Raw genomic sequence first — 12,634 nt, forward strand, 5'->3', positions numbered from 1 at the left:
GATATTGTGCTATGTTCAAACTCCTTATATATATAATATATGGTATATCAAGCAATTGTATCTTTCAGCTGTGGAAAACACCTCTCCAGTCAAAGTAATGATGATTCAGTGACAAGCTTACAATGCTACATTATTGATTAACGGGAAGATAATGAAGACTGAAGACTACTGCAAGAACACATTATGAAAAAATTATGGTTTCACCATTTTGGTTCATCAAGGAAAGCTCCAAGAAATAACAGGAGAATAATTCGTTTGCTAATTGAGTGGCTGCTGCATTGTACATAGAACATATATAGGTATTCATAGGCAGGGGCGGCACTAGGGGTATTCTTAGATATTCCATGGAATACTCATGTTCTCTGTAAATGCAATGAATATGTATTGTGTGTACTAAGATGTCTACCTAAACCAGTGCTCTTAGTTCTTACTATTTTGGAGGTATTTGTTCGCGGAATACCCCGTATAATCCTGGCACCATCACTGTTCATAGGCATGAATCTGTATGAAGTGTGGCGAATGGCATTTATGTGTGAGCCTCAGCCAGTATCGTGTTTCGAAAAAAAATAGATATTTACCTGGATGGCACTGTATATGTTGCAACAAACTGACAGCACCAATATTTTCATTGCCAAATCAAACTAATCATGATTGATAGCTACAAAAGCAAACGAAAATGAAAAGCAGACTGGTAGAATGGACTATGTGTTAGAAGGTATTGTGGACGCAAATACATAACACAACCAGAAGACCAGGACCTAGAACTACAAGAAGCTTGCACCAAATAATTCTTCATGATATCAGAAGCAAAACCAGAAATGTTATAGAAAATAACATTTCATGTTCATAACGAGTACCATGTCACCAAGTAAGCTTTGTATTGTAATGTAAGTAAAAAAAATCCTGCAAACTGCATTCTTAATTTCTTATCCATTGACAAATTGATATAATTATGCCCAAACACTTTTGAAACTGCTACTCTAATGCAAAGAAAAATCAGTACCTGTTTATCACAAAGGGTGCACTTGGTTGCCAATGTCATGCATACAGGACTAGGATTAACGGTTGCAATGACGGGACGAAATCCAATAAAATCCACTGCAAACTCAACTCAAACCATTGTCATCAACCACATGACTCAAGCGCCCTCCATTAGGCTATACGTTGGTCAAATTAGGACAACAATCAATACCAGTGAAGACAATTAGCAGTTTAGCACACATATGTGAATGTCATTTCAGAGGAAGTGAATGTTCACACAATAAAGATATCGTGCACAGTGAATAAGAGAGTCGCTCTAGCTATCCAACTCTATTTATATTGTTACAACTTACTCAAATGCTTGAGTTCTGTCAGTGCATAAGTAGACTTTACCTTTTACTGTCAGAATTTTCTCTAATCTTAAACAACAGTGCCAATTTATATCTCGCAACACTCCAGCATACTAACTAAAAAAAAGAAACTTCAATCCTAAACCAGTATATAAGCAAACACAAGTACTCTGGAGTCTAAGTAATCACAGTTGTTTCAGGGGCATGTACAATTCACCATGAAACCCTCCCTGGAACATTGACAGTCAGGAAGAATTGCTCTAAGACAAACCTAATTATGGAATCATTTGCCATACTAGTCACCGCCTCCTATACAACCTCATCCGATCCTATAGCACTATGTATGGTAGAAATAAATGCTAAGAACCAAGAATGCACTCTGTAGTCTTCCAGGTAAGGGCAGGCATTGTAAAATGGAAAGCTGTGATTTGACCCATTCAAATGTGATTGGGTGCCAGTAAAGGTACACAGAATTGTACAAACAGCAGATAGGGAGTGAGAGGGAAATGACAACCATTTCGCAACACCACTAGGCGGCTCCAGCCTCCTCCTCGAGCTTGCGCACGTAGGCGGAGAGCACCGCAACAACATCTCTGGCTGGCGCCTGCAGCGTGGCGACGAGGGACGTAGCGGGTCCCTGCAGCGCGCCGAGCAGCGTGGCGTACACCTCTGCGCGGCTGGGCATAGTCTCGAGCGCCTTGAAGTCGCCGGGCCCGTAAAACTTGCCCTCAAAGACGGCGCCGACGAAGTCGTTGGTCTCCTCGACACGCTCCTCCTTCTGGAAGGCGCGGTAGGGCTTGAGCGCTGCGGGTACCTCCTCAGTGTGGACGAAGAGCCAGGCATTCATACCCTTCATGCACGGCTTGAGCGCCTCCCAAGGGGTACCCTCGATGGCTTTCCCCACCAGCGTGTTCTTCGCCACCAGCAGCCTGCAGGTGTCGGGGAGCGCGTCGCGGATTCCCTGCAGCTGCTTCACCGTCAGGCCCTCGTACTTGATACCCGCCAGGAGGTAGCACCCCTCCAGTTGCTCCCGGACGGTGGTCACCGTCTCCTCCTTCCGGCCCCGGGTGATGGCTGCGCGTATGGTGGAGCGACGAGGGCGCTGTTGGGAACGGATCGAGGCGGCTGGGGCGTAGGTTCGGAGCGCGGGGAGAGGCCTTGTGTTGGGGAGTGTGGTGGGCAGGAAAGAGGTCTCCATTTTGCGGGGCAGGAGGGCGCTTTGGAGGAGGAACGGCGGGTTGGGTTGGGCGCTTCTCCGCTGGGAGGGAAGAACGGACGAAGGAGAAAAGAAAGGAGTGCACGGGCTTATCTGTGAGAAGGGGGTCACGTAGATTATGTGGGACCGGCGCTCAGTGGCTCGACTCAGAGTCAGACGACACACTCACACACGACAGACCTTGGGCTCTAGGGCCACTGGGACTCGATCACTCGATCAGTCAACTAGCTACTCAGCTAGCCTTCAAAAAAGGGCTAGATCTTTTTATGTTTAAATAAGGCAACGGGGTGTTTAGGTTTTAGGAATTAACTAGCTGAGTGTACGTGCGTTGCAACAGGAATATATAATATCAGTATACTACGATAACTTATATACAAAATGTGTGTTATATTGTTATGAGAAAATGTTTCATAATCAATTTGTGATCTTAGCCATACATAAATTTGTTATTTTAATCTAGTTGTTTCACCACTACATTGCAACCATCAGAATCATGCAGACTTCGATATATGACACGGTTTGTATAGTCTCATCATTAGAGAGCACGTTCCACACATGCCGGAAGAAATTTCCTCGTACATCGTTAGTCATCAGACACACACCACCATACGCTCTTGCTTAAACAAAAAGGTAAGTGTGTGTGTTTGCGAAGAGAATTAAAGGCATACCGGCAAAAAAGCTACCCTGACGATGGCGAGGATGACGAACTGGTCACTATTGTCGATCCTCCTCTGTGTCACCTCCGGCGCCAAAATGACGCCACAATCCTCGATACAGTAGTCGTCGAACGCGCGCGACATGACGAGTACCGATGACTCTTGGTTGGGCTGCCAAACGAATTGCACCCCGGGCTCATCAGTAAGGTAGTACCCCTAGCTGTTGCATCACCGGATGCGCTACTCCACTACATACATCATGTTCGAGGACACTCACACAACGTCAGCAACGTCCATCGTCCCAGCGCACAAGAATTCATGTCCGGTCAGTAGCGACTTACGTGGCAGATTGGGCTTCAGGTGGACGATGAGCTGGACGGCATGATGGCGTCGTCGTCGGATGTGGTGTCCAGAACAACCTGAGAGTCGTCGACGTTGACGACAACCATAAGGCCCCCTGCTTAACGATGGACAGCGCGGTGCAGCTGCTCTGGACCGCGTCCAAGCGGCGGCTTCGCGGGAGCTTGTCGTACACAGCGGCGCATGCGACCACGTATGACTGCTTCTAGACGTCGAACTGACAGTCGCCAAGCTTCTTCTCGTCGTCGATGAGCGACGCCAACGCGAGTGCCTCCTGCTCATGGTGTTTGTTCGGGGTTTCAAGTAAGAAACATGGATCCATGCTTGGCGTTGGTTTATGAAAATGACTCACAAGTCTGATCCATGGAAAAATATTACGAAGAAAAAATGTCACGCATGCAAAAAAGAAAATTTAAGTATAATACATTATTCAAACAAAAGAAATTGCATGCAAAGCTCTTCTTTAAATAATGTTACCTCCATCCAAAAATATAATTCAAGAATCTCAGTGATACTTATCTAATACTACGCATTGTGCAAGGGTAGCAAGTGAACTTGGTGAGAGATGTAGTAGATGTGTTTTCTGTGATAGATGTAGACATAAAAACACATGTGGTGTAGCGGTAGCTACTCTTGGCCTTTGCTTGAGAGGTCACGGGTTCAAATCCCCTTGAGGACATGTGTGTGTTTTTAATTTTAGCTAGACGTGGTCTGTACGGGGGAATGAGAATGGGCTTTGTGGGGAGGGGGGAATGAGAAAGACATAACAAAGAATGAGAATGAGAGAACATAAAATGATGGCAGAACATGGGAATGAGAAGGAATGGTGGCAGAACGCCAGAACGGGAATGGCAGAACATGGAATGGCAGACTACTCTTGCAGCCTTAATAAGTAGTAGAGAGATTACCTCCATCCAAAAATATAATTCAAGAATCTCAGTGATACTTATCTACTACTACGCATTGTGTAAGGGTAGCAAGTGAACTTGGTGAGAGATGTAGTAGATGTGTTTTCTGTGATAGATGTAGACATAAACACACATATGGTGTAGCGGTAGCTACTCTTGGCCTTTGCTTGAGAGGTCACGGGTTCAAATCCCCTTGAGGACATGTGTTTTTTTTTAATTTTAGCTAGACGTGGTCTGTACGGGGGAATGAGAATGAGCTTTGTAGGGAGGGGGGAATGAGAAAGACATAACAAAGAATGAGAGAACATAGAATGATGACAGAACATGGGAATGAGAATGAGAAGGAATGGTGGCAGAACATGGAATGACAGACTACTCTTGCAGCCTTAATAAGTAGTAGAGATTTGAGTATAGAGTCTAAAATAAAAAAATGTGTGTTCTGGTGGCTAGGTGGATGTGAACGCGAGTTTAAAACAAATAATCATGGTTCAAATCATATTTACATATATTTTATCTTATTTTTACCGTTTAGTTCCTTGAAACTGTCCAAACTATAGATGTCCAAATAGACGGGCCGTGCCGGCCCGACCCGAGCACGGCTAGGCCCGACACAGATTAGGACCGTGTCGGCCCGGCCCGGATTAGCTAGCGGGTCGTGTTGTGCCGGCCCACGGCCCCAAGTGAGGCCCAAGCACGGCCCGCTAGCTTAATAATCGTGTCGGGCCGGCCCACGGCCCGACGGGCCTAATGGGCCCATAACAATATATGACGTTTAAATGATAAAAAAATATCCTAAAAATATGCATTTTTAGGGTTTAAACCATATTTATTAGCTCTAAACATTTATTTACACCCACATAACCAACAAAAACATATGTTTCTTGTGTTTTATACTCTATATTCAAGTATAATATATTATATGAAAAAATAGAAAAAAATAAAATCACGTCGGGCCTAGCCCGTCGTGTCACGCCTTCGGCCCAGGCACGGCCCGGTGGCCGTGCCGGGCCGGCACGGGCCCGGTTCACTACGTGTCGTGCCGGATTCGTGCCGGGTTTCGGGCCGCCCGGCAAGTCCGGTCCGTTTGGACATCTATAGTCCAAACACATGTGCTGATGAGCGCATTTATTTTTAACATATAATTCCTACCGGGTATCAAACACGTGCTCTGTCACTCGCATGCGCAGCAGGCTTTGCATTCACGCGTGTGCAAATGTAGGCTTTGCATGTAGTAGTGGCATTTGCATGCACGGTTGCATGCGTAGCTTTAGTTGCATTCGTAGTTAGGTGACCTAGTGAGTTCCTTTCACACGTTTTAAGACCTAGTGGACGCTGAAAGGTAAGTAAGCATCCGAGCTTTAATACTCCTTTTTTAGAGCTAACATCACCAACGGGAACTATCATGGAGCAATGGACACGAATGGCTTGGAATGCCTATTAGCAAAGCTACCTGGTGGCCAGTTAATTTCTTCTCGGACTGCCAGGTATGTAAGAGCTTTACTTGTTATCCCCATCTGGGATCTAAGCAGGAGGGAAGTGGAACGAATTCCAGTTCTGATGGTTGAGACTTGAGGGCAACAAATAGTTGAACTGGATAATTGTTGCGCCAATAGGTTATTCGTTTTTGCAACAATAAGGTCCGGAGGTGCTAGGTACCATTTCTGCTAGTTCAGACTTCAGACTGCAATTTCATGCATAGCTTATTTTCCTGAAGCAGAGTTTGTGCAACTATATCTATCTGGCTAAAAAACGTAGAGCAGAGCTAAAAAGTATGGCTAAAAAAACATCGAGCCTAGCTAAAAAAACGTAGAGCAGAGCTGATTAAACTCTAGATGCACATCATAGTTTGGTAGTGGAACCGCGCGTTTTGCTTTTATCAAGCTCAAGTAAAGTTCAGGTTGGCACTTCCGTACTGTACTTGTAGGTGACGGCTACTGGCTATTTATGAACAAACATATCAGGTACCGGGCGATCAGGTGCTTAACCAAATAGCGCTAGTCTGTGAGCTAATACGTAGTTGTGTACCCTTTGCTCCAATCCAACCTCCAACTGGATCGAGAACCTCGAACGCACCATTGCTGCACCAAACTCCCCTTCCTCGAATGCCCCAGGCCCGGACACCACGACGCCCTGCCCCGTGCTCACATGGCTAGCGGCGTCCTCCACCACTCCGCCTCCTGATGTCTCCGCCCTGCCGCCGCGCCAACCCCCGACTCCGGCTGGGGCCACGACGCGGTTATGATCAGCTGCTACCCGCGCTCACTTTCGCCTTCTCTTGGGGTTTCCGATTCGCCTCCCGCGCGGTTATGGCTGTTTGCAGCGTTTGCGGAGCGGTCGGGGGTTTGCGCCTTGCGGCTGGCGGCGGGCGAGGGTCACAGCAGGCGGTTGGCGGAGGGCGGGGGTCGCGGCGGGATCGGGCGGGCAGTTGTTAGGCGGGGGCAGTCTACATTGCAGTCTTAATAGTTAGTACAGATTTTAGTCTCTCTATTTTTATCCATTTTATTTATAAATTATTAAATACAAAAAACTAAAATAGAGTTTTGGTTTATATATTTAATTATGTATTTATTAATTTAGGAACTAAAATGTAATAAATTGGAGGGTTAAAAATTAGTCTCTAGAAACCAAACATCCCTGACTCTTTGACTCACGAAATTATTTGAATTTGTACGAACATCAAAGTACAAACAACGTTAGCATGGCAGGACAGTATTTTTCATGTACTACGTCAGTAGATGTAAATCGGCCATAAGAATTGGAAGGGAGAAAAATGAACAAACGTTGTGAAGACGTAGAAAAAAATGTCTTCAGCTAATCAATTCCATGCAAGGTGCAGCAGAACCCATGCTAATTCTGCGCAATTGAAGTTACCGGGTTGTTAGGGGCATGTACAATGGGTAGTAAAAAAAATCTATGTCTTGACTCTATGTTCGACGCAGAAGACTATAGGTGATTGGTCAATTTAATTTATTGAATACTTTGATGGGTGCAATGGATATATTAAGACATATATTTTAGACACGTCCACTATATTATATTGTTTTTTAGTTGTGTCTTATACTTGAAATACCATGCAATAGTGTCAAGGTTGTACATGTCCTTAGAAGGCTATGGAAAGATAAAAAAAATTTGGGAGTCCAAACTGGTAAAATAATGATTATGATAATGGAAGGTTATAATTCATAACTCGAAACAAGTAAATAGCAGCCTGACTCTGCACGGAAACAAGATCTATTATAAACACAGGAGCGAGACACTCATCCCAACTGATAAAACTACAAGCTGAGCAGACCACATGATATACATGTCTATATGGGCCGGACCCACTGGATGACTGTAGCACGACATGATTTTTATAATATTGGACAAATAATCCAATTCTATATGTTGTTGTATTTGTTTTAGATCCAAGGGCTAACATGAGGGGTTTTAATAACTCTTTGTCAGGTTAGCTAGCTTAACTGGTACAAATTACTTCAATGTTTCATTTGAAGTTAAATCTAAACTATCCAAGATATTTCAGTTGTATGAAGCCAAATTTAGTGACGCGTGCATGTGTGCCAATCAACACTCAGCGTCTCTTCCTGGTTCTGGTAAGAAAAAATGGTTTGGGATGACATCTATGATTATGATGCTTTGATGGTGAGTTTTCTACCACTCCTATGGGAACGAGACGAGTTCTAGTTCTATCTCAACTGTTGCATCCACTTCTAAGCTAGCAACTTACTTAGATAGTGATACTACCACTGAGTTTGATGAGGATTTCAATGTCCTATCTTGGTGGCATCAGTATAAACTCACTTATCCTATTCTTTCTCTACTTGCTAAGGATGTATTGACAGTGCCAACTTCTACTATATCTTTAGAATCTACCTTTAGTCTCGCTGGCAGGGTGATTGAAGAGCACCGACGTCGCCTAGCTCCAAATATGATGAAGGTCTTGTCTTGCATTAAAGATTAGGAGCTTGCTGATACTCACTTGCAGCATAGTGTGGAGCAAGAGACAAGAGAACTTGAAGCTGAACATGAGAACTTATACCTTGATGATCCGGAAGCAGTAGCAGCAACACAAATAGATGGTGGTGGTGGCGAGCTTAGTTGTTGGCTTGTTGGTTCTTAGTTTCTGACTTCCTGTGCCCTCTTATTCTTGTCATGGACTCATAGACTGTATGAACTGATGAGCTTATGTCTTAGAAGTTAAGCTGCACTCTTTTTCTCTTCTTAGTTTTTTTTCTCATGATGTGTGAGTTTTTGCCTTAGAAGGTTTTTAATGAGACAACCATTGCACAAACAACTCCATAATTATCTTATTTCATATGTTTGTGTGTGCTTGTGTCTTATGCTTTGTGAATTTCATGTGAAAACTGCTTATGTAAATGTTTAGTGACTATTGATGTGAAATTTTGTTTTTTATGTGAATTCTAGTGAAATTTCTGTGAAATCTAGGCTTTTGTGTGAAATTTAGTGTGCCGAGCCAGTGGCGGTATGACCCGTGATAGTCCCACGGGCTGTCGGGTCGGCCTAGCACGATCTGGGCATGTTCAGGTCATGCTTGGATAGGGCTCGAGGTCTGTGACCTGGTCCGGCATGATGAGGGCAATCACAGTGCCGTGCTAAGCACGATTCTATTTGTGTCGTGTCTGAGTATGCTCGGACCATGTCTATATCGGGCGACCTGGATGGACATCTATACCACAGGAAGTCTAAGGTAAAGGGTGTTACCTTCTTTGGAGAGGTCGCGGATGCCCCCCACCCTAGAGGCCCAAACGGACCAACACGTGCTTAATGACTTTCTGCTTCTTAGCGAATAACTAGGTGTATGCCCATGCTTTGCTACGGAGTCAACATTTAATGATAAGATATAATGAAACGTAGAAGCACTATTTATCGTTCTATGCTCTCGTTATTAAAGATTAGTGCATAACAATTACATGGAGATGAACAATGCATAATTTATTAGCCACCTCAATGTAATGCCACGATTTTTGGCTCTAGGTTTTGAAAACTCTAAAACCTCTTAACCCTCCCCCATTTTCATTTTAAGCCTCTTGAGCATTCTATTTCTCGTATGCATCAACCATGTTTTCTAGAAGCACATCACATGTGTAGCCTCACCTAGCATTTTGTTATACTCCTAGAAAACCTTTTTATGAGTTTGTATTTGCATAAAGGAATTGAAAATGGGAAAAGAAATTAGAAAAAGAAAAGAAAAAGATAAAACCTTTCCCCCTGGCTGGGCCGATTCCGGGCCCATACCCGCGGCCTCAATCTCCCCCCGCGCGCGCTCTCCCGGCCCACCTCCGGCCTGCTCCCTCGCGCGCGCCAGCCCGCCCTGCGTGCGCGCTCTCTCTCCCTGCTGCCCGACCTCACCCGCCAGCCCGCCCTCACCCTCGCTCTTTCGCGCCCGCGCGCCGCTGACAAGCCGGCCCCGCCGGTCAGCCACCCTATCTCCCTCGCCGCGCACGGCTTCAGCACGATCACCATCGGCCACCGTCCTCTTCTCCTCCCCGCCTGCACTCGCCGCACAGGGAAGTTCGGCACCGCTTCGTCCTCGCTTGCTGTGGTCGCGTCCTTGCACGGCACCGCCCCGCCGAGCGGTCCCGTCGCCGCCGCTGTGCACCATTTATGTCGTTGCTGTGCACCTCACCGGCGTCCACCTAACAACGCCGCTCCCCTCCCCTCGGGCGCCTATAAAAGGACCACCCCGAGCTCCTCTATGCCCTGCATCGGCCTCGGCCACTCTTCTCCGCCTCCCCGAGCTTAATCGCGCCAGCTCCGCTGCCCCTCCCCCCCCCCCCCCGCTCTGGTGAGCCCCTCCTCCCCCCTCTCTGGTTGTTCAGTGAGCTATTCGCTAGGCTCAGCAGCTTCACCACATCACCGCAAACTCGGAGCACCGCTCCCATGCCCCGCTCGCCACCCGAACCTCACCGGCGACGACTTCCGCCATGGAGCTCCGCCACCCCACCGTGGTCAGCCCCCTCCCAGTCACATCTGGCAAAATTAGACCCACCCTTAAGCTCGCTAGCCTCTTCTCGTGCTATGGCACCTGCCCGATCCCTACGAACCGGGCCACCGGCGGAGAGTCACCGTTGAACCCGCCGGTGGCTGGTTTTTCCCCGCGGGTCGGCCGGTTCAACCCTCCCCCATCGGTCGCTGACGTCGTCTCCCCTCCCGCTCTCTCTAGCGCGTGGGCCCGTAACCACGACGCCGTCTCCTCGCGCGCCCGCGTTGTCTCTCGCCCATGGGTCGTGCTGGGCCGGCACGCCCGCGCCCGCGCACGCACCGCGCTCGGCTAGGCCAGAATTCCCCCTCCCGGCCCACCAGAGCCGAAAATCCTTTTCTTTTCCCTTTTCTTTTTCCCATTTAGTTATATACATATATATTGATATTTTATGTATCAAAAATTATCCAAACACTTTCTAAGTCACATAAAATGATAATGTTAGGAACTTGACGCACTCCACTTAGCAACCACTGTTTGATGTATTGTTTATTGCTTGTTCTGCTAGAAGAAGCGGGTGAAAGGGAAATGTGCCCTTGGGCCATTTCTAAGTATTTTGGTGATTTAGTGTCCAACACAAAATGCCTAAGTGTCAAATGGAGGACAAAGTACAAATCAAATATAAAGGTATGTTTCTCAAACTTAGTACATTGTTTTAGAGACTAATGTATTGTGTCTAAGTGCTGGAAACAGGAGAAATCAAATTGGAGAGAGATAGCTTTGTTTCAGCCAAAGCCAGCTCTGTCTGGGTGCACCGGACAGTGTCCGGTGCGTCAGGCTAACTCAGGCGAACTTGCTGCTCTCGGGAAGGAATTAACGGCGTACGGCTATAATTCACCGGACTGTCCGGTGTGCACCGGACTGTCCGGTGAGCCAACGGTCGGCCGGGCCAACGGTCGGCCGCGCGATCCGTGCGGGACACGTAGCCGAGCCAACGGCTAGTAGGGGGCACCAGACTGTCCGGTGTTCACCGGATAGTGTCCGGTGCGCCAACGGCTCCAAGGCTGCCAACGGTCGGCTTCGCCAAATAAGGAAGGAAATCCGCACCGGACAGTGTCCGGTGGTGCACCGGACTGTCCGGTGCGCCAGGCGACAGAAGGCAAGAATTGCCTTCCTGGAATGCACTCAATGGCTCCTAGCTGCCTTGGGGCTATAAAAGGGACCCCTAGGCGCATGGAGGAGAACACCAAGCATTCTCTAAGCATTCCTAAGCACCAAGACATCGATTCCGCGCTTTTGATTCCTTGCAATAGCAATTAGAGCTCTAGTTGAGTTGTGAACTCATTGAGTTGTAGTGTGAGCTCTTGTTGCGACTTGTGTGCGTGGTGTTGCTGTGATTTCTCGTCTTGAGTGTGTTGCTTATCCCTCCCTTACTCCGTGCTTCTTTGTGATCATCAAGTGTAAGGGCGAGAGGCTCCAAAGTGTGGAGATTCCTCGCAAACGGGATATAGTAAAGCAAGCAAAACACCGTGGTATTCAAGTGGGTCTTTGGACCGCTTGAGAGGGGTTGATTGCAACCCTCGTCCGTTGGGACGCCACAACGTGGAGTAGGCAAGCGTTGGTCTTGGCCGAACCACGGGATAAACCACTGTGCCATCTCTGTGATTGATCTCTTGTGGTTATTGTGTTTTGTTGAGACTCCTCTATAGCCACTTGGCATTATTGTGCTAACGTCTAATCAAGTTTTTGTGGATTAAGTTTCAAGTTTCACAGGATCACCTATTCACCCCCCCTCTAGGTGCTCTCAATTGGTATCAGAGCCGTTCTCTTCAAGAAAGGGACTAACCGCCCGAAGAGATGGATCCTAAGGGCAAGGGGATTGTGATCAATGATAAGGAGAAGGAGTCCTTTGTCAACAAGCCCAAAGATGACAAACCTACCGACTCGGGCTCGGGCCACAAACGCAAAGATGGGAAGAAGAAAAATACAAGACGCATCAAGGAGATCATCTACTACGACGACAGCGATGAGTCCACTTCTTCCCAAAAGGACAACGACGACAACGACTACGACAAAAGAAAGACGGTTAATTCGAACTTTTCTTTCAATTACTCTCGTATTCTGCATAACTCAAATGCACATCTGCTTTCCATCCCTCTTGGCAAACCTCCACACTTTGATGGGGAGGACTACGGATTTTGGAGTCACAAAATGTGTAGTCA

General features: G+C 46.8%; 1 protein-coding gene across 1 annotated transcript; it reads right to left on the minus strand.

Moving 5' to 3' along the window:
* Nucleotides 1–1,739: 1,739 nt before the first annotated feature.
* Nucleotides 1,740–2,569, minus strand: LOC100274533 (50S ribosomal protein L10 chloroplastic). Its single transcript, NM_001148890.1, has one exon. The coding sequence runs from the start codon at nt 2,527–2,529 to the stop codon at nt 1,861–1,863; it is 669 nt and encodes a 222-aa protein (NP_001142362.1). The 5' UTR covers nt 2,530–2,569; the 3' UTR covers nt 1,740–1,860.
* Nucleotides 2,570–12,634: the final 10,065 nt, after the last annotated feature.

Source organism: Zea mays, chromosome 1 (genome assembly GCF_902167145.1).
Source record: "Zea mays cultivar B73 chromosome 1, Zm-B73-REFERENCE-NAM-5.0, whole genome shotgun sequence".
Classification (NCBI taxonomy): Eukaryota; Viridiplantae; Streptophyta; class Magnoliopsida; order Poales; family Poaceae; genus Zea; species Zea mays.